This window comes from Crotalus tigris, unplaced genomic scaffold (assembly GCF_016545835.1).
Source record: "Crotalus tigris isolate CLP2741 ecotype Arizona unplaced genomic scaffold, ASM1654583v1 scf7180000020218.1340706, whole genome shotgun sequence".
In the NCBI taxonomy this organism is placed as follows: Eukaryota; Metazoa; Chordata; class Lepidosauria; order Squamata; family Viperidae; genus Crotalus; species Crotalus tigris.
Window position 1 is genome coordinate 180,136 of NW_024097911.1, and position 27,078 is coordinate 207,213.

The window sequence follows — 27,078 nt, forward strand, 5'->3', positions numbered from 1 at the left end:
TCACTCCTCTTTCTGCAGAACTGGGAAGGGAAGCTTGTTCTCCGGACACCGTTCAGAGTCCCCACCCAGCGTCCCGAAAAAGGGGCTTTTGTTATTGCATGAGTCAGTGTCTCTTGCTAAGGCACAAGGTGATGTGGCTGAAGGGCATGCTCCAACAGTGGGATCTTCGTTGGCTCTGGAGGGGGGGCCTCCATCCCCATTCAACTGGGACTGGGGTCGGGTGCAGCTACTACTGCCATTGCTGCCAAATTCGGACGTTTTTGCAGTTCCATCGGTCAAGCTCTGTCAAACACAAGGGACAGCTTTAGAAAAAGAATCAGGAAGCAGAAGACTCAAATAAAAGATTAAAAACACAGCTGGAAGAGCTGAAATTTCCAAATGTTGTAAGATTTTGTTTTTTTACATTGTAAATCTGTATGCCATCCACTTCTGAATAGTTTCAGGCAGCTTACAAAATATATACTGTATCTATTTCAAAGGATTTGGCAATCTTGCATTGTTTTGGTTGATTATATTTGTTATGCATTAACACCAGATTTCTGAAGAGACTCTCTTACGGAATCCTGATTGCCCTGGTGCCAGCAATCGCTGTGTAGCTGACTTTTGTTGTATGCAGTTGTACATTTTCAAAGATCATTCCTTCTTTAAGGAAACGTTGCATAGTGGATGCAGAACTCAGTATGGATCAATCAGCAAAAGAGAAAAACTCTTCACTTAGAACTACAATAAAATGAATTTCCACAATACTTAGGGAGACATACTTGCTTATTTACTTTCTTGTTTCCTTTGGAGATTTTTCCAGGGCCATCACGGCCACGACTGCAGAACAGGAAAAGAAAAAAAGCTGAAAGTTCAAGTTCACTGATAGAAGAGAGCACCTATTTATTTATTGGGTGTACACTGCTTTATCACTTATAGACTCTTAGCATTTTACGAACAAGATCAAAATAATTAAAATATCCAACATTAATTAATTAGAATAATTTAATCTCTTCACAATAAATAAATACATTTCCTGTGCTGAGAAACATAGCGACTGAAACTTCTAAAGAGCCTTTCACTCAGGATATATATGAATCGTGGCCAGATAAAGTTGCTTTTCACATTAAGCAATTTTTCAGGAAGCAACTGAAACATGGATAAAAGTTAAAGACCATGGTCGTCCTTTATGTACATGGATGTATTTGTCAGAGTCTCAGAAGATTGGCATTACATACAAATATTAAACACGAATAGCTGCATTTATTTCATTTGGTATTTTCCTTTCCATTAGTTATCATCCATCGGACGGGAAACAGTCAGCTGAAAGTTGAAACTGCCATTTAGCCTACCTTGACTGTTTCCATCAAATTTGGTCACTATAAGAAAAATGTATCTTTAAGAAATAATGCTTTTTCCTTTCCCATCTTCATTCTTTCTCCTTTTAGCTCTGTTGAAGTAATAATAATCCCAGAGCAAAATATCCACTTGTAGCCTGTAGTCAAGATGCCCTAGCATTTCTACAGGTTATAAGGAACAGAGAGAGAATCCAGCAGCAACTAATTGGGGGTCCTTGGTGCTCTCTGAGCCTGCTTATTTTCTTGCAGACGTTTCATTACCCTAACTAGGTAACGCCATCGGTGCTAGTCAAAGCCATTCTACAAGTGCTACTTACCCTTTCCCTGGGCCTCCAACTGACACCACCTGCATGCCAAAGGAGCCCTGTCCCCGAGAAGGTTTGCTCCCAGCCCACTGCCCCACCACCATCCCAGCAATTTCCAATTTGCCTCCTTGTGGTGGGATTGAATGGAGTCCTGGAGAGGAAAGGCACAGTCAGTCAGAGGAAAAGTACGGAAGGACAGGGGGACAGGTGATTAGCTTATCCCCAGACCTAGGGTCCATAAATCAAATTTATTGTTGGAAGAGACAGGGGAGGAGGAAAGCATGTGCATGCATGTTTTTGTTGGTGAACTGTACATTAGGCTGCATCCTTTCAACATTAAAAATACAACCATGAGCTGGAAGTCATAAGAGAATTAGCATTTAACATTCCCAAGAATTCCATGCCAGGATAGCACTGTATTAATAAAGACTCTCATATTGGTACTATATTAAGCTTGTTGTTTAAAACTTTGACTTTACATTAAAAAAAAATAGGAATCACATAAATATGAATTATGTGTCCAGTAGAGGCATCTGAAACTCAACCACTCACCTGTGAAGCCTCTAGTCCTCCCAGGGGCTGAAGGCTGCATTGATCCAATCGTGCGAGGGTAAAGAGGCACTGGATAAAAAGGTGCTGCCATAGAGGGCACAAAGGGTGGAGGTGGAAGAAGAGGTGGAGGAGCCTGGCGATTGAAGTTGATGCCTTCCAGAATACTCTGCCTCATCTTCTCTACTTTAGATACCTGCTCGGTCTGATCAAGACCAAATAGAAGGGGAACACACAGAATAGGTATCTGGTAGAATTCTGGGGAAATCTCCATATTCTTACAGTCTATCTAATATCCTCCAAGATCAAGGAAGTGCAACTGATGAGAAATCCAGGGCATATTCCTTTGGCACAACTCAGGCAAAGCGCCCACAGCAAAAATCATACCACAGACTGACAGGGATTGGGATAAGGAGGATACATCCCGATAATATCCTATGCCACAACTCTCTCACTGAAATCAACAGGATTCGAGCATTGATTCACTTTATTTATTACATTTATTTGCTGCCCATCTTTCTCCGTGGGGCTGCTCTGGGCAGCGTACAACAATAAAAGAGAAAGTAAAGGAATGAAACAATAAAAAAACAAACAATGGAAGCAGAGAATATGAAATTAAAAAGATGAGCGGAGGGAGAGCAGGAAGCGCAGGGGGGAGGTGGGGTCAGCAAGTTAGTCTAGTAACCACCTCCATTGGGAACCCCCAGGCCAACCAGCAGAGCCAGGGCTTCAGGCTCTTATATCCCAGGGGGTAGGGAGTTCCAGAGGGCTGGGGCCACAGTAGAGAAGGCTCTTCTACTTGATCTCATCAGTCAGAGTTCCTTGACTGACAGGATCCTCAGCAGGCCTGCTCTGCTGGCCACAAGTACTTTAGTTAGATCAGTGGTTCTCAACCTTTTTAATGCCGCAACCCCCAACCGGTCATAAGTCGAGGACTACTCAACCAGTCGTAAGTCAAGGACTACTCAACCGGTCGTAAGTCAACTGGTGCAGCACCGTTTGCAGAATGGGACTTTTGGCGGGCTTAGCAAGGCAGAGACAGCCTGGACAATTCCTATTGGCTTTTGAAAGCCAATAGAATTAGACTCTATTCAAGAGAGTCTATTCTATTGGCTTTCAAAAGCCAATAGAATAAAAGGGAGTAGCACAGCTAAGGAAAGGGGGGAAAAAATGGCGGACTGCGTTGTTTGGCGACCCCCGTGAAATGGTCGTTCAACCCCAAATGGGGTCCCGACCCACAGGTTGAGAACCACTGATTTAGATCATCCTATACAAGCTAAGAAAGATAGCTGGGCTATCAATTTGCTCCAAGGCTTATTTAGGGCAGTAAGCCAAGGAGAATGATAGCACTGTTTTTCTGCTGTCTTTGTGTACAATCTAATAAACATAAAGTGCACATTCAGCTAATGATGACGGAGACAAAACTGAAAGACAATGTTATCTGGAATATCAGCAAGTTATAAAGTTAGTTTTTTAAAAAATTCATTTTATAAAGCAATTTGAGAGCAACTTCTGTATCTTTGCTCAAATGGCTGTTATTTCTAAGAGAGAATAACATATATGCAGCATTGGGACCCTCTCTTGTGCATCAGAACACCTACAAATGAAAACCAGAAACAATTGCTGCCACAACTTCGTAAGTCAGGAGCAGAAACAACTGCTTGCTACAGAAAGCCTCTCTGCTTACCTGGCCATCGCAGAGATCTATCAGAGGCGCCTTTTCTCGGACAGCTTTAATCAGTTTGCTTTGAAAGAGTTTCCCATCAAAGTAGATCCACGGGCAGCAATGCTCCCAGGGCACAGGCTGCCCACAAGCATCATTGGCAAAGAGGGCTGTGTCCACTCCACTCATAAACAGAGCAGCCAACTGAACTCCTCGGGGATCCAGTTTCTCAATCTGCAAGGAAAGCAGCAACATCCCTTAACCTTTAGCATTCCTTCTCCTCTGTTCTTCTGGCCTTCAAGACCATGATCCAGCTTAAGTGTCTTTATAAGGCAGGATACAGTATTACTACTATTTCAGTATCAAAGACAGCAGTATTAGAAGCAGCACAACCCAGGCCTCTGTTCCAATTCAAAGCCAAAGACGCCCCTATAATCATATTGTTACAACAGAAAAGTATAAACTTCAAATTGAGCATCTATTCCACATAAGCAGGTTTGTCTATAATGGCCGACATCCATCCCAGATACATTAAGTGTTTAAAACAAACTACAATGCACCACAGTGGCTATGGATTACACTGTTCACTTGTTCAAGTCATAAGGCCTTCTGGTGTGAAGCATATTTTACCACCGAGGAATGTTCAGCCAAGTGGGGTGGGGGGTGGGTGGGGGAGAAAACAGCATTTACTTCAAGAAAAAACCTCCTAAGGCAGAGGTCACCTCCATTCAATATTCCCATCTTTGCATCATCTCTCAGACAACACTCAGGGCCATTTATTTCCTCTGCAGTGAACATGTACTTTGGAACCGCTAACTCCTCTTTCTACCCATTTCTAATGAAGCCACGTCCCATTGAGGGGGGAGGGAAGGAGGGAGAATTTAGAATATTTAGAATATGTATAAGAGACCTTCCAGCTTCAAGGAGTCCTCTGTACCTTTATTTTAGAATTAAGGAGTAGGCTTTATTCCATGACCAAGGCACAGTACTGACCTTCAAACAGAACTCTTAAGGAAAGCAGGACTGGTGACAGTCAAAGAAAAAAATGGTTGAGGAACATTTTTACTTCTACTAAAAATGTTACAGCATTTGTCCTGTAACATCTTAAAATACTGTCTTTTATGCTACCTTTCTAGGTGTCTTTTAAGCAACCAGGCATCAAACGTAAGCATTCCAATATCATTTATGCAGACTGACAAAAAGAAATGTACCCTGCCATATAGGAGATCTAGTGCATCATAATACAGCCTCTCCCTTGTCCCCCACACTTTGGTACTCTTATGTGTGAGGAATTGTTCTTTACAGACAAGCATTTCATCGTATGAGCACCCATTTGTGCAAATTCAGTTGTTCTTTATCAGAACAGCTGGATTAACAAGATGAAGTCTGTATAGGGTAGAACCTGGAAGGGTTGAGATACCAAAGCAGTATGGTAGTCAAAAGAAATGGAAGAAATGAGCAAGGGGCAGCAGGGATGCATGAACAAACAGCTAATTCTATGCCTGTGAAAATGTAAGAGGAATTTACCTTTCATTAGCAAGAGCAAAACCTGGACACTCTCTATTCTCGGCCCCCTTGCTCTAACCTTATCTTCTCTCTTCTTTCCTATTCCCCCTACAAGGACTAATAAAGGAGGGATAAACAACCCCAACCTTCAATTCTTGAAGTTGATCTGGTTCATATAGCTGAGCAGACACAGCCTGGGCCAAGAAAGCATCCAATTCATGTCTGTGGAGGATCCGGCCTCCAGGCCACTGTATCATGTATCTTAAAAAAAGAATAATTCAAATAAAAGTACGAAAAACATTATTAAACAAGAATCAAAATTTACAATACTTTGTACCTTTGGATACTGCTGGGCCTTGGAGAAAATTATAATTGTTTTTTTTTTTAATGTTGAAATCTAGAATTTGTAGTTTGACAAAAAAGCACGGGTAGACAGGTTCAGTTAGCAAAAGTTATGAGCCATAAAGCTAAAGAACTAAATGAAGTTTCATGCTTCAAATAGTCCCCATTTGCAGAACAAATATCCTGAATGTGTGCCTCAGTAAATGGTCCAGATATTGTTTGTCACTATGTTTAAAATCAGGAAATGATTCTAGATTGACTTGTAAGCTTTGGTAGTTTTATCTTCAAGTAACATACAGCAGGAAATCACTAAGCTAACATAAATATAACAATAAGCCTTCATTTGCCCAAATACATTTATATGATAGATTTATATCCTAATATTTGCTCAGGATGGTTTACATCAGTGTTTCTCAATCTTGACCATTTTAATGCTGGCTGTGGAATTCTGGGAATTGAAGTCCACATGCCTTAAAATGGTCAAGGTTGAGAAACACTGGTTTACATAGTAATTCCTCCTTCCATTTTTTCCCCACAAGACCGATGAGGTGAGTTGGGCTGAGACACTGTGACTCATCTAAAGTCACCTATTAAGTTTCTGTGGCTCAGGATGGACTAAAAACATGGGCCCTTCCACTGCCAGTTCAACATCTGAACTCCTGCATAATGCTTATTCCTTTATATTTTCAGATATTGTCATCTCATTCTTACCTACTACCTCCAATCCACAACCAATTCCTGGATTTTTCAATAGTACAGATCTCTCACAGCTCTTCTTAGCCATATCCCAGCACACAATGTTACTTGCCACTCTTTTTTGACTTTTCTCTTCAGATGTGCTCCACTCACCGTAATACACAACACATGAGCAGTAGATGTGTCGGTACATTGGCAGGGTTGAGCATACCGGGGGTGTCTGATTTCATACAAGCCAGAAATGCTCTCATACGCCGATTCTTGTCTTCCACTGCTTTGCCCAACCAGAGCTTCTTGAGGTTGGGACAGGTCCACTCCCGAAAAGCAAGAGCTGAGACTAACTCTGGAGTCTGGGGTGATTTCCCTTTGTACGCCGACCATTCCTTGACAATAACGGGATGAGCTAGATAGGAATGAACATCTGATTAGGATAAATGACTTCCCCAGTTTGTATAATGAGAAACAAAACTTAGATATTTTAGGCCAAATGTATTTCAATGAATGTACACTTACAGCAAAAAATATATTAAAAGCTCAAAATGTGAAACAGTGCTATGATTCTATTGTACAGTTCAATGCAGTAGACTAGAGCAGGAGGGATCTTCAAACTTGGCCCTTTTATGACTTGTGGACTTCAACTCCCAGAATTCCTCAGTCAGGCGTACTAGTTGAGGAATTCTGGGAATTGAAGTCCACAAGTCATAAAAGGGCCAAAGTTGAAGACCCCTGCAGTAGAGCATACAGTTTTTCTTTGCATTATATCAATTCTGATCCAGTATGCCAAGGAGTAGGTTGTTGAAATGTCTGTAGGCTTCAAGGGACAGAACACTATGGGGAATACTGGAACATTCTATTTTTCTCACAGACTAAGTTGATCTGATAATTCCAGGGCAATCTGACGCGTTACCTGAGGTAAAATAACCATAACACCATGATTTACACACTGCTCTTATTTTAAATTTAATTCTGCTTATAATGTATTCAAAATTGTTATAGCCTCCCAAACCCAATGGACTTTGGGCAGCATATAGAACCAAAAACCATAAAAACAGTTAAAACATAGAACCACATAGCCTGAACTAAAATTATCTTAAAAGCAACACATATCACAACAGATGCTCAAAATATATATTAATACACTAACCCCTCTAGATTTCTCCTACCCCCGCGGACTGGATGCATCATAGCGAAACCGCACCCACCCCACTGCAGGCAATGGCAAAAAAGTTGTGATATGTCATGACACATGACATTGCGAGTTTGACACCCCTGATCTAGAGGAAAAATGTAAAGTTCTGGCATTTCTTGAAATGAAATGTTTTACAAATTCCCATTTGTGAGCCATTTTAGACATCAACATTACCATTACTGCTGATCTTGCCACTTGTAGATTTACAAGTGCTACAATATTAGCCTCTGCTGTGCAAAAATGTTTTTGGCTGCCAAAAAAAGCTAGACATCCATTTCATGGCTAAATACAGGGGTATCATTCAAGCTGAACATCTGAAGCAAAGGGAAATCCCTATTTCTTCATCTTTTTTAACTGACTTGAAATAACATCAGTTACTAAATTAGAATGTGTACAACTTTCTTAGGTTTCGATGGAAATAAGAGGCCAAAATTGTTGCATTCCCCAGACATAAGATCACCTCATCCAATGTCTTATGTTTGAATAACAGAATAACAGAGTTGAAAGGTACCTTGGAGGTCATCTAGTTCAACCCCCTGCTCAAGCAAGAAACTCTATAAAATACACAATGTAATAGCCACAGCATCAAACAATAATCCTAGCACCAGTCTTTCAAGTTGCACCAAAGGTGTCACCATGAAACAGTGCATTCAACTCCATTATTACAAGTCAAGAAAGGTACCATAATTAGACTGAAAGCAAAACAGATGCCCACCAGAAACTACAAGGACACAATTTCTTTATGCAGCATCAAACACAGAAAACAAAGTATCAGGGACTCCTGAATGGTGTGTTCAACTTATGTCACTTAGCTGCAAAAGGTACTAAGCAATTGGAAGCCATTTACATAAGGTAACACTAAAATATGGGAGGCTAATTAAAACACACTTTTTGGAGTTGAACAAGGTAATTATAAAATGCTATATAGTGAGGAAGAGGGAGGGAAAAAACATTTTCCTCACTGTATAAATATTATGAAGTATTCCTTTATATAAGGATGTACAACTGACTTATGGGATTTATGCCATATAACAATGGTGGCAAACCTGTGGCACGCAGCTCTCTCTCTGTGGGCACATGCCATCGCCCCAGCACACGTGGTCTTTAAAAGTTCGCCATCACTGGCCTAAGGCCAGCCAGCCTGGAGCCACAATTGGGGAGCCCACCATCCCACCCGCCAGAGACCCCCTGGATCTCGCCCAATCCTGCCCGGCTCCCACAGGTATCCCTCCCCATAAGCAACATCAAGGTGGCCATGCCCACCCCGGCCATGCCCACCCAATCTGCCATGACTACTGCAGCCACACCCATCCAGTGGCCACGCCCACCCAGTCTGTCAAGCCCACTGTAGCTACGCCCGCTGAGTGAGCCACACCCACCCGACACCCGGCGATACATAAGTGGGTTTTGGGTTGCAGTTTGGGCACTCGGTCTCTAAAAGGTTTGCCATCACTGCCATATAACAAACTAATCACAACTGGAGTAAATGGCTCCATAAAGGGGAGAGACGTTATGAAACATAAGACTCCCAGAATATCAATTCCAAAGCTATGTGGTATGATTACAGACCATCACAAAGTGCTGCCCACCCAATTATGAACAAGCTGCAGAAAAAAGCTGGTTTGGCACTAGGCCTTACCTGGGGGATGCAAATGAAAAGAAAGTAGATAGAAGCAGACAAAATAAGATGAGACTCATTTTCAGGATTAAATAAATCAGCTAGGAAAGCAAAACATGTACAATAAATGTGAAGATCAACCATGGTACTACCAAAATATACAGCAGGAGGCAGAACCTAGTCCCTGAGCCATTTATGATGAAATAATTGAAGAGAAAAAAGGCAGGTTAATAGCTGGCCCAGAATATATGGATGTGCACAAAACAAAACAAAAAAAGCTCTTTCTGTTGTGAATTTAAATTAAAGCCAACCTAAGAAGTTTTGTTAACATGTTTCAAGTAGTCTGTGTTCTGGCAAAAAATCCCTCAAAAGGTTTGACCCTAAAATACAATGGGAATTCAAAAAAAGTCACTAGTCCTCTTGTTTTCTGTTCTAGAACCACAGAGGCAATCCACTCCGATTCTATTAAAGTACCCAATGTATTAAAAATGGCTTTTAAAAATCCCCATAACAAAGAACAGCCAACAGCAAGCAAACTTTGTGATTTGCCTGGTCAAAGATCTCAGAAGGTCTTAGCAAAGAAGCAATAGCAACAGATTTATCTCAACCCAATCCATAAAAACATACAAGACTCTCTCTCTCTGACAATTGGCTTCAGAACTCTTAATGCACATATGCATATAGTGTTATAGGAAAACTACTGAATTAGGAAGTTTTGCATTCATAATCTGCTCTGAAAAGCCAACAAAGAAAGCAACATTAGCATTTCCATTTGGTAACTGGAAAGCCCAACAACATAACAACACTATCTGAAAGGCAGAAACTCAATTTACACGTATGCATATATGGCAGGGGTGTCAAACTCAATTTCATTGAGGGCCAGCATTCCGGTTGCCCTGGGGGTGTGTGGCTAGGGGGTGTGTGGCCTACTGGGTGGGCATGGATGGAGTGGGTGTGGCCTACTGGGTGGGCATGGCCAGCTCTACATCGTTCGCATCAAGAGTGCCGGTGGGGGCCTGTGCAGGAGTGGGACAGGTCTGAGGGTCTCTGGCAGAAGGGGGTGGGACCGAGGCAAGCGCCAAGGCATGGTCTATTTCTTCATTCCTCACAAAGGGTGACACCTCCACAGCATGCAGCCAGGGGGCGGGGAACACGCGGCAGGGGCTGGTTCCTCGCTGTTTCTAGATGGCCTTGTGGAGCTAAGACTGAATGTGTTTCAGCATAGATGGCCACCACAAAATTGTACATTGGCTCCCGGCTGGCCTGGGCCAGGGCCAAGGCAGCGGGGGCCGTTCCCTCATTGTTTCCAGGATGGCTTTGTGGGCCACATGAAACCACTTCGCGGGCCGCATCCGGCCCCCAGGCCTTGTATTTGACATGTCTGATATAGGTAATCTATCTGAAAAAAAAGGACGCATAGGGACGAGGCTACATTACATCCCACGGATTCTATCTTCCCATTTAAAAACACAGGAAACTTAGCCCATCCCCAGCCAGGCAGCACTAGGCTTTCAAATGACTCCCAGCTGCCTTGAGAAAAGGGGAGCAGGAATAGGATCTGTACCTGGAGTCTTATTAACCAAGCAAATCCCACCAGGACAGGGTACATCCTTCTGAGCTACCTAACATAGGTTCTGGGGATCTTGTCTCCCATATTTTTAACACCAAGCTCTAGTCTAGAAACAGTGATCAGCATGCGCAGCTTACTGTATTTGGCTTCATATGTGGTAAACAAGAATGCAGCCCCTATGTCTTACTTAATATACTGTGGCTAAGTGACATTACTATGATTTAGCACTAAATGAGAACTTGTACACACATGTACAAAAGTCTGAAAAAGTTACCTACTTTCCACGGGAATGCGCTTGCGCACAGCCAGGCGTTCCATTCGCCGTTGTGTCTCAGCCACACTGAAGAGGACACCGTATACATACTGCCGTGAGGCCCGAAAAAGAACAACTGCTGGTGGCAGTTCAGTGTTACATTCGTCTTCAATGCACACAGGGATTTTGATCTCCCCCTGGAATGAAATGAGAATCCTGGATCACTGATTCTCAACCACCTGACTGTTCTCAAAATCGCCTAAGAGAAACCCAATTAATAGAACTGCAAAGGCTCACTGCCCACCTCACCTTGGTAAGGACATGGTAGATGAAAGGGTACATAAGCCCCCGTCGATGCCTATGTTCAGCCACTCGAAGTACTTCTGGAGCAACAGGAGGCAAAGGTGGGGTGGTTATGTCCATGTGGTTGCGGGTTGCCATAGAGAGCAATGAAGGGATGTGGGCTTCAGGTCCACTCAAGGTCCTTTCTGAGTTGCCAGTGTTCCCAGGTGATTGTCCCCAGCCTTGATTCATTATCTTTTCACCCGTAGGATCCTCCCAGCCAGACTTGCGAGATACAGTTTCAGAAACGTGGCTGGAGGAAGAAAAGGATATACTGTCATCCTAGAATGGGATTAAAATCCAGGAATCTTGTTTCTTCCAACTGCGTGACGGTACAACTATTCAGAATCCTCTCCTTTCCCAGGACAAGGATATAGCATGTCTGAGACCTGGCTAGTTCTCCCCATTTCCCCCCATCAAACTATCACAGTCACCCCAAGGTTCGCTAAGAAGCTCACAAGACTCCAATAAGTTACACTCACTTGGAATTGGCTCCATTGTGCTCTTCTCCATCAGAAGAAGAAGAGGGTGAAGATCCAGGCCCGGATGATGGGGAAGGTTTGGAACCCAGGTGATGGTTAGGAAACTTGGTGGGACAGTTATCATAGGATACAGGCCAGTTGTTGAAGTGACCACCCTTCAAGGCAGGATCTTCATGGAAGGGCATTGCGTCCGCCAAGCCATGAGGTGAGAAGAGAAAACTGGAACCAGGACCCGGAAGGAAAGATGAGGAGGCAGCAATGCCACCATGTGGAACAGGGGGCTGGTACTGCATCTTTGGCCCCATTTGGGGTGCAAACTGGAGATGGAAGCAAAGAGAAGGGTGGGGGGGGGAGGACCAACTACAATCAAAACTACTTATTCAAACGTAGGGTGGAGTCATAGCCCAGTAGCACAGAAACTAACAAAGACCCTCAGCACTCAGAAGGTTTTAGATTAATTCTCTGGCATTTGTAATTAAAACAGAAACAGAGAGCAGACAAGAGAAAAGACCTGTCTGAAGTCTTGGAGAACTGCTTTGAACCATAATAGTTAAAGTACTGGCCAAGTGGGATCAATGATCTAACTCAGTGATGGCAAACCTTTTAGAGACCGAGTGCCCAAACTGCAACCCAAAACCCACTTATGTATCGCCGTGTGCCGGGTGGGTGTGGCCCACACAGCAGGCGTAGCTACAGTGGGCTTGGCAGACTGGGTGGGCGTGGCCACTGGATGGGTGTGGCTGCAGTAGTCATGGCAGATTGGGTGGGCATGGCTAGGGTGGGCATGGCCACCTTGATGTTGCTTATGGGGAGGGACACCTGTGGGAGCCGGGCAGGATTGGGGGGAGATCCAGGGGGTCTCTGGCGGGTGGGATGGTGGGCTCCCCAATGGTGGCTCCACGCTGGCTGGCCTTAGGCCAGTGATGGTGAACTTTTAGAGACGTGTGTTGGGGCGATGGCGCGTGCCCACAGAGAGGGCTCCACGTGCTGCCTCTGGCACACGTGCCATAGGTTCGCCACCACTGATCTAACTCAATACAAAACAGCCTCCGATATACAGATAGTCCTTGAGTTACAACGGCGGTTGGGATCAGAATTTCCATTGCTAAGTGATGTGATTGTAAAGTGTGAATTTATGTGACTGCATCATTTATCAACAACAATCCAAAACTGCTAGAGTATGCAGGCGGGGGGAGGGGAGTGGAGTTATTAGAGCATCATGCAAATCTTCCTTTTAGCTTTTCCATTTGCTTGTAGGAAGTTGGCAGGGAAAGTCACTAACTGCAATCACATGACCGCATGACATTGCCATCATAAGTGCAAGCTGGTTGCCATGGAGCCAGATCACAGTCACATGACAATGGGGGCGGGAGTTGAGACAACCAGCAGTTCAAAGACTGGCTGTAACCACCATTCACTCAGCGCCATTGTAATTTTGAACGGTCACTGAATGAGTGGTCATTAACTGAGAACTACCTGTGGTTCTGAAATCATTCTTCTCTCAAGATCCTCTTGCATATTTTTTTTACTCCTGAGAACATTTACAAATATATAAATGTTTAGATCGTACCACAGACAGAAAAAGTACCCTCCCTCCAAGGAAAGGGTACTGAGATTCCACAGTCATGTGTTTCAAATATCTTCCATGTGCTTATTAGACACCAATGCAACATACACAGCCATGGTATGGTTGGACTGGCACAGGGGACTCTTTGGAAAATGGTAGCAAAAAAAGGTTACCTACAGATGCACAATAATTCACTAATTTGCTCACTACATTCAGATAATTCGGTTCTCTTTAGTGGAGTTATATGCTTGTGTCCCATGAGTAAGGCAAATTGATATGGTAGCATTTTAAATATCTCTTCAGACCCATCTGCAAGGGGGATGCAATTTCCTGAATGACTCTTCATATTTGTTGCTTATATAACATAAGCTAGAGGGAACAGTTCAACTTAAAGATACTTCCCGATGCATTAATGTCTTCTATGCAGTGGGCCATATAAACAAAAAGAACATTCAGAAATATGACTTTTCCACATACCTGCTGTCTGAAGAACGCAGGCCAAGCTCCAGTATCTCAACTGGTGTAGCATACATTACATCTCTCTGTTGTAGCTTGGGCCTAAAAGGACCAACAGGGCTTTCTCTAACCCAGGGGTTCTCAACCTTGGCAACTTTAAGACTTGTGGACTTCAATTCCCAGAATTCCTCAGCCAGCTTTGAAGTCGACAAGTCTTAAAGTTGCCAAGGTTGAGAACCCCTGCTCTAATCCAATGAACATTAACATTCTAGATGGATGCAGTAAGGGAATCTCACTCTAAATTTAACATCTGCCTAAAACAATTCTGAGCACTTACCATAGCCTTCCCAGAAGGAAGTGATACCATTGGATTGCGGTTCAGAGGTGCTGGCCCTCCAAAGTGGTTAGGCCCGAAGGCTGGGACTGAAACAAAGAATGGGAACCTTGTTATATTAAAAAAACAGTAGCCCAACATTACTATCAGGATACCCCGAGTAGAGACTTCTGCCAGTACAGAAGTCAATTAAATTGGGGCGTAGATAAAAAAACACTTCAGACAGAAGTTATGCATGGGAATCATATCTTCATTGTCTGAAGCATAATCAGCCTTGTATTTTCTGTTGTTTAGTGATGGTACCCATGGGCAACTCTTTATACGTAGGCAACTCTACCCCCAAAAGCCTGAGCAGTGCATCAGATTTCTTGGTATAGATTAGAGGATATCCTGAAGTCATAGAGAATAACAGCGGGACACAGCAAGTTTACTGGTTGTCCCACATGAAACTGAAATTAGAGTGAAGGGTGCTTTGTCCCCCATTACCATTTATCTCTGAAAAAAATCCTTGAGGAGCTTGGAAGTGCAGGATCCCGTAGAACATTATTTGGGAACTGTTTTAGGAGAGTGGTTCTCACACACTTGACCAAGTTTCCTAGTAAAGGATGGTGACAGAAACAGGACAGAAAGAAGCCAGATACAATGGCAACAATATGGACTAAAAAGGCAACTCCCAGCCATTGAATCCAACAATAGATATCTAAGGGAGCATAAAACTAGTGGTTAATCAACAAACCCCTTGTTGATTTTTAATAGATGACCGAATTCTTTAAGATACTGGGGGTATCTTAAAGAATACTGGATCAAGGGGCGTTTGGGCCAATTATGTCCTAATTGCTTAAATACATTCTCTGTACAATCTTTCTGCATTGTAAAATTAAACACATAATAATGGACAGTAAGGATGACTATTAAGAATAGTGTACTATGATCTCTGACTGCAGGATCCAGGAGAGGCCCAGTAAGATTACCAGCATAAGGCTTGGAAAGGTGCTTTTGTGCCTTTAAGTAAACCATGATACAAAGAACAAACCAGAACTTCCAACTTGTTATGGCATTATTTTGAAGAAAGGATCCCAAACCTCTTCCAGCCATGTAGTTATTAAAAGGCACAAAAGCTCTCTCTGGGCCAAGAGAAGGTAATTTCAGAGTTAAATCCAGACCTGACCTCTCCCAGCAGAGGATGCTGTAAGGTATCAGGCAGGGCCTCACCTTCTTGGCCAGCGGGAGAAAACACGCTTGAGAGAGAGGTGAAGTTGACCAGCATCGCCTGGATACTCACGAACATACGGGGATTGGCCGGCTGGTGTAGGTGCTTTCATGGCCACTGAATAATAGTCTACTGCTTTCTTGAAGCGTTCTATTTTATCTTCAGTCCTGGACTGGGGAGGAATGAGAAAGAAACGATGGAAATGACAGGAAAAAAAAGAGTGCAGCAACAACAGCCTAGGATTCTGCGTGGAAATCTTACTATAGTTAGCTATGTACTGTACACTACCGCCTCTGTTTCTAATGTAATCACAAAATAAGATTTATATTAATTATAGAGCAGAAGGAAAGAAAGCGCCTCAGGAAACTAGAAACTCATTGGCTTCTATAAAAAAATAAAAACACTGAAGTTGTCTGTCATCACGTTGGCTTCTATTTTCTCTCTTTCTCTTTGTAACTTTTATGCTATATACATATTAAGCCTGATACTAGTCTAGACTTATCTCCACGATTCTCATCTCACCTGGGAATGTTTGAAGACATCTCTCCCTATTACATCCAGGCCAGTGGGATTTTTGATGGCACCGACGTATTCAGATACAGCCTTGATGACCACATCACAGGGTGGGAGGACCAACTGATGGGCACGCACCTAGAACCAACAAGAAGCATACACCTAGACAAAAGTTTCAGTGAAGACAAAAGGCAACACAGTAACAACTCTTATGGTTTAAAGAGCTGAACAACTACAATTACCGATAGTACAATTAGTTTGAAGAACAGAATAGGAAAATTCCCCCGCCTCATCAGCCAATGATCAGAAAATATTGGTATCATAGACTAACTCTCTCTATGGATTCCTTATGTCTGCTGACATACAATGGAACCTCAGCTCAACTCTACATTGGAGTCAGGATTTTACTTCAAGGTATCAAGACATTCATTCAACATCACAGTCTGGTTTGGAAACTTCACTGCTTCAGACAGGAAGGTGGTGCAGAGAGTGGTGAGAACGCCTGAAAAGATTTTTGGCAGTTCCCTCCCTTCCATCCAGGACATAGCACATAAGCATAGCTTGAGCAGAGTCCGCAAGATTGTCTGGAACACTACACATCCTCTCCACGACCTGTTTTCCTTGTTACCTTCTGGGAGGAGGCTTCGTGGTATCCGAAGCAGAATATCCAGATTCAGTCACAGTTTTGTTCCATACAGTAGTAACCTTGTGAACTCTAAAGCTTCCTCCTTCCGTTATGCATTCAAGATGGACAGTGATTAATATTTATATGTTACTTATATGTAAGGGTGTAGGTCGATATATATGTTGTATATAGTATGTTTAAATGTGTTATGTATGCGTACACTTTGAGAGCAAGCAACTAAATTTCATTGTTAATGTGGGCCATTGTGCCAACAGTAAAAAATGACAATAAAGGTTGTCTGTCTTTCTGTCTATCTATCTTATGTAAACATGTAATATTCCAGAAGAGTACTCTCTCAATGAGATACAGTACTCTTGCTTATTAATGAAGTGTTAAAATGTTGATTTAGGAACTCTAAAAACATCATAAAATGGCTTCTCCAAATGTCCACCTATCATTTTTAGGATTGCAGAACAGGTCTTCTCAGTAACGGATTCCTCTTTTCAAACCAAAAGCTTTCTAACCAAAACAATCTAGTTAATGCTTTTCTGTCAAATCAAACTTTTGGCCAAACATCAGTCATGAATTTGATTTTACTGTTGTGATTATTTAAATTGCTTTAAATCCTCTGTATATTTATACTGTAACATTACAATTAAATCTTCACCATAGACAATGATGATATTTTTAAATGAGGAAAAATACTGTAGCTAACAGTCACATGGTGGTACATTGGGCTGCTTGCAGCATCAGATGTGAATTGGCTTAGCTGTTTTTTAAATTCATTCTCAGTGACCAATATAGGTAGTTCTTAACTTACAACCGTTCATTTAGTGACCCTTTGAAGTTACACTGGAAAAAAAATGACTTACAACTAGTCCTTGCAGTTATGACTGTCAAAACATTCCCCTCAATCATGTGATCAAAATTCAGGCACTTTACAACCAGCATATATTTACCATGGTTGCAGCATTCTGGGATCCTGTGATTGCCATTTGCAGCCTTCCCAGCTAGCTTCTGACAAGCAAAGTAAATGGAAGCTGGATTTGTTTAACAACCATGTCATTCACTTAACAACTGTAGTGATTTAACAACCCTGGTAAAAAAGATCATAAAATCATGTGCGACTCACAACAACCACTTTGTTTAAACAATGGAAATTCTGGTTCCAATCGTGGCTGTTAAGTCGAGGACTACCTGGGTAAACTGGAGGAGGTCAGGCACACCAAACAATTCAGTGACTCAATCTTTTGCAACCTCCCCTGTGATATTAACTATAGCTCTACTTGTCTCCAGCACATGGTCACACTAGAGAGCATCAGGCAGAGAAGACGGCAATAATCCATGCCAGAAATGTGACCTGTTTATTCCTGCTCTGTCTGTGGTTACAGCTATCTCCCAGCCAAAGCTGTAGAGCTACACAAAACTATAACTATAATGCAGAGAAAAAGCAACACAAATCTTGTTTTTCCAGTCCTGCTAGAGAAACACTATGAATATGCCCAACTGATTCTATTTCTTAAATCTAGTTCAATCCTCTATTTTTTCCTCTATTTCTTCCTGAAATTCTTTGTTTTTTAAGTATTAGACAAATCTTTCCATTTTTTTAAGAACTGACAATTGTGACACTTCATTTACACATTTCACATAAATGTGTGTGTATGTATGTATGTATGTATGTATCTATATCTATCTATATATCTATATATCTATATCTATATATATGTAGGTCTTTGGTTATTCGGGTTTTCTCCCGCGTAAAATTGGAAGTGTCTTGGCGACGTTTCAACTAAGTCTCATTCATCATCTTCAGGCTGGTGTTTTCGGCTTCGTGCTTCTAGGAGCAATGTGTGATTGTAGCTGTTTCTTCCTTTTAACTGCCAGTGGGGGTATGAACTGATTGGATGAGAGCTTGGCTGTGTTCTGATTGGATGGAGGTGTGTTCTGATTGGTTAGGAGCTTGGCTGTGCTCTGATTGGATGGGGGGTTGGCTGTGCTCTGATTGGTTGGGGGAGTGTTCTGTTTGGGTGGGGGCTTTGTTGTGCTCAGGTTAGTCTGAGTTGCCCCCACCCAAACAGAACACTCCCCCAACCAATCAGAGCACAGCCAAGCTCTTACCAATCAGAACACACCTCCATCCAATCAGAACATAGCCAAGCTCTCATCCAATCAGTTCATACCCCCACTGGCAGTTAAAAGGAAGAAACAGCTACAATCACACATTGCTCCTAGAAGCACGAAGCCGAAAACACCAGCCTGAAGATGACGAATGAGACTTCGTCGAAACGTCGCCAAGACATTTCCAATTTGACGCGGGAGAAAACCCGAATAACCAAAGACCTACATACAAACACCCGCGAAAACCTCAGAAAACACACACACACACATATATATATCCATTATCATCTCTTGTTGTATTTAAGATGATCCTTTCATTTCAAAGATACATTATTTGGGGGAAAAAACCATAGCTTTCTTCAGGTAAACACAATATAAGACTGCAATTGTTTCTTAGAACTGACTGCTAAATTTCCTCACTCCTCCCATTAGGATGCTATTTCTGAAAGCCAGAGACAGCTTAGAATCCAGACAACCCTCGAGTAGTTCTTTGGGCAACGACTCTGCAGTTCTTTCAATTCCTGCCTTGCTGCCCTTCGGACAGGACAAGGAGGGGGTAGTGTCACCTTAAGTGAAGCGAGCGGGTGGTCCGGTCCAAGAAGACTCCAATGGAAAGCAGCCAGGTCCTCATCGGGAAGAATGTGGTTCCCTGAGAGGGGGAAAGGTACAGTAATAGACAGTCAGCAACAGGAATGGAATTCAAGCCCTCCTTTCCTTCCCCCCAAAATGGAAATCAACAGAAAGTGTTATAGAATTTAAAGTGAAGAATTTGCAAATTATGTTTCGCAAGAGGAGAAAAATCTTGAACAGTATACTGAGAATCCCAAGTCTGAAACTCTGCAAACAGAGCATCTGTACTTCAATATTGAACTTCAGAATACAGCAAAGTGATTGAATTATGTTATTTTGGTTAAAGCTGAAGCTCTTTTTTTGATTCAGGATGGTTAGTTAGTCTTCATAAAACGTGGCTCAGTTTGAATCATTTCAGATCATATTCTGCTTTCTAGATAGCAGCAATTTCTTCTAATCTCTAGACATATGTAACCCTCCCAACCTGTTTTTTTTTTAAATTCCAGATCTGATAATTAATGATACTAAACATTTTAAATAACAGCAAGAATTTAATGTATACCATACTATTTAAAGATTATGAAGAATAGAGATGCCCCTACTCCAGTAAAAAGACTAGAGTTAAGATCAGGGATTTTGCAAATGTGACATCCTTGCCCTTGAGAATATTACAAGCTAGCAGCAACCTATTTTTTTTTTCATCTGACAACATGGGAAAAAAGTTATGCTCTTTCACATACATTTAGGAAAGAAAAAAAATAAAACAGCAATGCACACTGAAAAGCTGCATTTTTCTAATCACTATAGCTCAGACATATCAAACACAAGGCCCGGGGGCCGGATGTAGCCCGCGAAGTGGTTTCATGTGGCCCACAAAGCCATCCTGGAAACAGTGAGGGAACGGCCTCCGCTGCCTTGGCCTTGGCCCAGGCCAGCCAGGAGCCAATGTACAATTTTGTGGTGGCCATCTATGCTGAAACGCATTCAATCTTAGCTCCACAAGGCCACCTAGAACAAGGCTTTTCAACCAGTGGTACAGGTACCACCTGTGGTACATTGGCACCTGGCAGGTGGTACGCGACCATCCTAGAAAAGTGGTAGCGGGAGAGGGGAATGAGCTGAACCGGTGGCAGCACCACACAAGCCTGAGCGAGAGATGGCTGGAGCTGCAGGGCTATCGGGGCTTAGCGGAAGCGCCAGGATCAACGCTTCTTCGGGGCTGTCAGGGCTCAGTGGAAACACCAGGATCAGTGCCAGGCTCCAACTGGAGCTCAGCGCTGATCCTGGCGCTTCTGCTGAGCCCAGAAGAAGCGCCGATCAGCTGGAATGTTGCAGCATCTCCAGGGTCTTGTGATTTACATTCAGATGCTTGGCAACTGATTCATATTTATGGCGGTCAGAGTGTCCTAGGGTCATGTGAGGTGACCAAAACCTGCTGCAACCACCCAGCAGACAGGGGGAATAAAAACCAAACACTCCCCCCACCCCACCCCCGCTGCCAATCCTCAACAGAAATGCTCACAACAATGAAAACCTCGGACAGGAGAAAGAGCGCCGCCGGGTGGGCAGGCAGGTGTCTTGCTCGGCTGTGGCTTGGGGGGCACTTTTTTCAGGGCTATTGTAACTTCGAACAGTCACTAAGTGAACTGTTGTAAGTCGAGGACTACCTGTACTTCATCACTTTTTTTCCTTTTTTTTGTCATCAAGTTTTTGACACCTTGCTAGGCGACTGGTGGTACTCGGATATTGCCATATTCTAAAAGTGGTACAATGGGTGAAAAGGTTGAAAAGCCCTGGTGTAGAAACAGCGAGGAACCAGCCCCTGCCATGTCGGCCCTGCCCCCTGGCTGCATGCCGGGGAGGTGTCACCCTTTGTGTGGAATGAAGAAATGGACCATGCCTTGGCGCTTGCCCCGGTCCCACCCCCTTCTGCCAGAGACCCTCAGATCTATCCCATTCCTGCCCAGGCCCCCACAGGCACCCTTGACACAAACAATGTAAAGCTGGCCATGCCCACCCAGTAGGCCACACCCACTCCATCCATGCCCACCCAGTAGGCCACACCCACCCTGGTCACACCCACCTGGCCCCCCAAGGGCAACCGCAATGCTGATGCGGCCCTCAATGAAATTGAGTTTGATACCCCTGCTATAGCTTTTTATAAACCATGGTTACAACAAACTATGATCTAACATGATATGTAAGGCTAACCAGTTTCAATTTACCCAACAAGGCAGCAAATATAGGAAAACTGTTCAGCTTGAGTCCCAGCTGCTTGGCCACCTCTTGCATAAGGAACTGGTTAGTGGTGAGGTTTTTGCCATTCCAGCTCAGCTTCAGGGCATGGGAACTATAGTAGGAAGGTATGTTGCAGAGAGCATATTCCGAGTCATGGGCAATTAGCCCATGAAAGCCATTCTCCCGAAAGAAAGACACCACTTCCTGATGATGATCCTCCAGGCTCTGGAACACCTGAAAGGAATAAAAGGACATGGATGAGTACAAAGACGTTGCAAGCTTGCAATAAAGTACTTGCTTTGAAATAATTCATTTCTTGATTTTATCTTTTTTTCCCCTGCTTCTCACTCTTCAGAAGCTGGAAGCTGTGGATCATGGCATGGGAACACTCCAAAGGCCTTTACAGCAAAATACCTGGGGGGTCACGGAAATATTTCATTTGTGTTCAACTCTTTATGATCAGATAGTATTATTTTTTTTTAAAAAAGCTGAACAAATTCATGGAGGAAGGTTTTCCAAATTTATGAGTTGTAGTAAGCAGGTACATGTAGTATTTAGAAACATATAGCCTATGAAAATTAAATGGTTGAGGCAAATTAGTCTTGTGCCTTCATCTGAGCCCAGTAAGCTTGAGGAAATCTGTACTCTTCTTGTTGTTGATATGCTGTCCTGGATGCTGAATAACTATTGTTATTTTGTGTGTTTAGAACTTTTTGTTTGTGGCAGGCTATTTGTATGACGGATGTTTGGGGAGGGGATTGAAATTAATGTAACCATCAGAAAAAAGCAATTGAAACATTGATATATGTTATTTTTATGCTACTACTTTTTCGAATTACTGTCTTCTTTCTTAGCTAATAGTGTAGATATAGCCATTGAAAATACCATTCAAAAGATAGCACAACTTTGGTTATTAGGTCTGTTACAGTCAAATTATAGTCCTAACTGAAAAAAGGTAGAATATCAGAATCCTAAGAATGAAACTACAGAAGAGCAAAAAGACTGTGGATCTTAAAAGTCTTTATGGCCATAATAATGCTAAATATTACAGAATAAGTCTATTCTTCAGCTCAAAGAACACAAGCTTTTTCTTTAAGAACTTAAAAAAAGATTTAGAGGAACCTGAGGGGACATTTCTTCTAAAGGTTTTCAATAGTATAACATCTCAGTGACTAGTCTAACAGGTGTCTAAATTTCATGGTGCATACTTCATTTTCTAGTGCTTTGTATTCAAACACATTGTTTTCAGTTGTACAAAAGTACAACTTTTCCCACTGTCTACTCTAAGTCTAAGTTGTACTTAGCAATGATTTTCTTAACAACTGTGATAAGAAAGGTCGTAAAATGGAGCAAAATTCACTTAACAACTGTCTTGCTTAGTAACAGAAATTTTGACCTCTATTGTAGTTGTAAGTTGAGGAATATCTGTACCAAATCTATATCATATGGGGGTTGCTATTAACATAAACCAAGAGAATAATGTGTACATGTAGAACTGGTTCTCTAGAAAAAAAGAAACATGAATCCTTAACCTGTAAAATACACCATAACTAACATTAATAGAATCTAAAAGAAATCAGTTCATTCCCTTCACCAATAAACTAGAAATATATTCAAGTTGAACATATTTATTTCCTCCTGATTTAAGTGGAAAAATTCAAGTACACATTTCAGTAAAAAGTGGTTCTGTTAATTAGATTATACCAAATATATTTAAAAATGCTTTTCTAAAGATGTTCAAAGTGGCACTGTAAACACATACATACAAACAACTGATCATATTATAAGTAACTCATATCTAAATTCTTTATATTTCAGGTCAGCTGTTTCTAATGCTCCTTCAATCTCAGCTAATTTCCAGGCCTTTGCTTGCAAATTCACACTTGGCCTCAAGTAGGTTATAGATAACTATATGACAAAAACTAATTAGGATTACATATTCACCCAGAGTATAAGTCAATAATATCTGTTGAACATAAACGATAGGATTTACAGTGTGTCTAGATTTAATTTGTGAAGTCAGTGAAACTCCAAATCCCCATAGGCATGTGATTCTGCAGCACTGGTATTCTTCAAATGTGAAAAAACTTGCTGATCAGCCCTTAGAAAAGCCTGATAACATATAAAGCCTAAATGTTGGGTATACAATGACTTTAGGCTTGCCTTTACTTGTTTTGCATCTGAATTTAAGGTGTGTGTGTGTGTGTGTGTGTGTGTGTATGCTAGAGAAAGTAAAAAAATTGGAATTTTCAAGATTTAACGAACATCTTGTCTTCTATGATACTCCTGTTCTCCAACTAGGATATACTTTGTCATCTTCTAACATCAAAGAGTTGTTGAAAAGCAGAAGCAGGAGCCTCATTTGCTTATGATCATCAACCGAGTTGTGGTTGAGGGGCAAGGATTAGCCGGCTCCCTCTCATAGTGCACTATGTTCCATCAGCTTCCCTAGGGGAAGCTCCTACTTATTTTTCCCTGTACTTGATGCTGCTCTTCTATTCTATTTCCTCTGTTTTTTTTTTTCTACAGGACACCTTGAATAAGAGCATCTCAGCTCTCCCTTCGATCAAGTCTCTTCTTCTTGTGCAACTTAGCAGGAAAAATAGAGTATTCCAGAACAAGTGACTCTTCCCAATTTACTAAAGGTGAGATTTATGATGCAAACAATCTCGTCATTATTTTTGCCCCAAAAGGAACACATATATCATTACACAGAAGATTCTTATGCTGAGGTCTGCCCTGCACATGAATGTAAAACGAATACCAATCATTGCAGCTTCAAAAACATTAACATTCATTCTGAAGGAAGGAATAATCTTATACCTTAAAAATTAAGGGACAGTTTCGTTATTAGCATGTCATGGAGAAAAGGCACATTATGGCAGGCTTATAATCTAAACATGTGATTCAGAAAGTAATGGTATAAATTTGATAAACAGCTGCTCACATGAGTGGCTCAAAATATGGAAGAATTACTTTCTTGCTGATAAACCATGTTTTATTCTTAGCAAAAGCATATTATTTCAGAATGACAAAAGACTGAAATGGTAAAAAAGATGTGTTGTGTGGGACAAGGTAGCATAAACATAAGCTATATAGATTCCTTTAGAAGGCTAAACTCTGAACTTGAAAGTGGATGAACCACATTCTGAGATGCAATGTTTATTTCTTATATGCACATTGATTCAGATGCTATTTTTCTCCTAACAGAACAACTGGAAAATAGCCTGAAGGACAATTGAACAGCAGATCTCAGAGATTTCAGCAACATAAATGATAAGGAATGAAGATGTGATTATACTTGCTGCTGTGAACAGATTGCACATAGACATAAACTTTGTATCAATAAAGATAGTGGAAATATGGAACTCATTTATGCAAAACTACAGTAAATTAAAAAAGCATCATAGCTATATAAATGCATTAGAAATGTGTGTGTGTATGAATATTTACATTAATTATATATAGAATTGTATTTGTTTATTGCAACATACATTTTTTGTTCTATTTTTTAAAAAAAATTAAAGTACTTGATATGTATTTTTATTATATGTCTTTTTGTGTCTGTTTTTATTCTTTTTCTGTTACTATTTTAAAAACAATAAAATTTTATTTGAAAAATCATTTTATTTAAGGGAGGAAATTAAAATTAGTAAGAATACTTCAGAAATGCCAGTCGCAACAAAAGACACAGAAATCTGAAATTGAATGAAGCTTGAAAATATTGTGGCTGCAAAGAAACAATACTTCACTCTAAATATAGATAAAATTACATCTAAGTGGAGAAATAGAGTAACAGAGATGCAAGATCCAAAACAGATGGTCACGACAGAAGAAACAGAATTCTATAGGGATACGATATGAGTATTTGAGATTACCATAGAACCTTACCTTAACCCGGAATCGAATCATGGCCAGACGTACACAATGCCCCAAGCAGGCAGGAGGAAGAAACCAGGCTCTCGGTGGAGGGGTACCTTTGTTGCCCACATGCCCTGCAATTAGCTGAGCTGTCTGTCTCTCAGCCTGGGTCTTCCTGGCCCACTCAGGCAGCCTCTCCTTGCCAAGCCCTCCATTGAAGATGACAGCTAACTCCAGCCCACCTTGGTACAGGCAAGCCTGTGAAAGGGCAGCCAAGTAACCCACCATTGCATTCCACTGGCCTCCGCACACCCAGTCTGTCTGGTAGCCACCGTACAGACGCTGCAAAGCAGAATCAGCATCCACCAGAAGCCGAGCTGGGCATGGCGCTGGGGGTGCCAACCCCCCTGCATGCTGGGAGTGTGGGTAAGGGCTAGCACCAACCATGGGTGCCAGTCCCGGTGCAGCCCCGGCAGGATAGGGGTAGCCAGCTGGTGGGTGGAAGGTGGTACAGTAGGCAGGGCCCCCGCCTCCCCGGCCCCCTACAGCCCGTGCCAGTTTCAGTAGGTCCACGGGCACCACTGCCCCTGGGCAACGCTTTTCCACGAACTCTTGGAAGCCTTGCACTCCCATGGCTGTGCACAACTGTGGGGATCCGGCCCACGTCCACTGGGGCAAACAGGGAAGGCTGAGGAGGGGCTGGCACCCCGAAACCAGGACCTGGCACAGTCCAAGCTGTTCCAGCTCCTGGGGCTTCGCTTCTTACAGTTCCCAGATCTGAGGAATGGATGCAACCGCCATATTGTAGCTTTCTTCTTCTCCTCCTCCTCCTCCTCCTCCTCTTCCCTCCTCCTTTTCCTCAGTTTAGACGGTAGCTCATTGGGAGTTGTAGTTTTATTTGAATCCGCTACCTATTAGTCAGCACACAGTGGGACTACAAGTCCCGAAAGAAAGCAAGAACCGCCATGTTGTAAAGTTTTCTTCGTGGTTTCCTGGCGTCGCATAGATTTATGGGGTTTGTAGTCCCATTGAAGAAAAGCATCCCCCCCCCCGTAAAATCTATGTTGCGGACAAAGTAAATTAAAACTACAACTCCCGAGGACTTCAGACGTCCACCATCTTTTTTTGAAAGAACCCGTCTTCCGTGACGTTATACGGCCACATGCTAGGTGCGGAAGTCAAAACAATTATTCCAAACATGGCTTTGAAAATACTACAACTTCCAGCAATCTCTGCGCATAACGTAAATCCGTCCTACATTTTTTTTTTTGTCTCTGCCACGTAGGTGCCCTCTACCGCCCCTCAGGAGCATGACCTAGTTCTACACGCGGGATGAGACCGCCACCTAAGAAGGGAAAAGAACGGCAAGCTCTTCATTCGAGCTGCGCCTCAGCCATATTAGCATGGCGCTTGGCATGTTGGGAGATGTAGTCTGTCACCTCCTTTTTCAGGGTTGCAGATGTGTTCCTCCCCGCTGGTCCCCAGAGTGTCGTCCCGGGCGCCATGTTGAAAGGAAGGGTGACATTATTTTCTGCTCTCCTCTTTTCGCGTCCTTTTTCTTAAAAACTCGCGGGGCCTACCGATCCTCCCATGCAGTCTTGCTTACTCGGACGTAACCCCCCCCCCACCAGAAGGCGGCGGAGCTGCCTGGTTTTCATCAACCTCGCGCGGTCCGCCACGTTTAGCGAACGCGGGAAACTTAAGCTGGCGCCACCTGGTTACGCAGAGCGGAGC

The 27,078-nt window shown here is 42.5% G+C and overlaps 1 protein-coding gene across 1 annotated transcript; it reads right to left on the bottom strand.

Annotated features, from left to right (window-relative positions):
* On the bottom strand, positions 1 to 26,185 carry FAM120C (family with sequence similarity 120C). Its single transcript, XM_039366056.1, has 16 exons — positions 25,375 to 26,185; positions 21,471 to 21,717; positions 19,242 to 19,324; positions 15,942 to 16,070; positions 15,492 to 15,591; positions 14,213 to 14,298; positions 11,853 to 12,169; positions 11,338 to 11,623; positions 11,054 to 11,225; positions 6,552 to 6,801; positions 5,507 to 5,621; positions 3,879 to 4,088; positions 2,195 to 2,396; positions 1,655 to 1,793; positions 762 to 819; positions 1 to 282 (listed from the first exon to the last, which is right to left on the bottom strand). Exons 1-16 carry the CDS (start codon positions 25,975 to 25,977, stop codon positions 1 to 3), a joined length of 3,279 nt encoding a protein of 1,092 aa, XP_039221990.1. The 5' UTR covers positions 25,978 to 26,185.
* Between the last annotated feature and the right edge of the window lie 893 nt (positions 26,186 to 27,078).

Coding starts and splice junctions, on each gene's coding strand:
- FAM120C (XM_039366056.1), bottom strand. CDS start 25,977: ATGGGAGTGCAAGGCTTCCAAGAGTTCGTGGAAAAGCGTTGCCCAGGG. Junction 16,071..19,241: donor ACCCGCTCGCTTCACTTAAG/GTGACACTACCC, acceptor TGTTGGTTCTAG/GTGCGTGCCCATCAGTTGGT. Junction 820..1,654: donor GTTGGAGGCCCAGGGAAAGG/GTAAGTAGCACT, acceptor CCTGTTCTGCAG/TCGTGGCCGTGATGGCCCTG.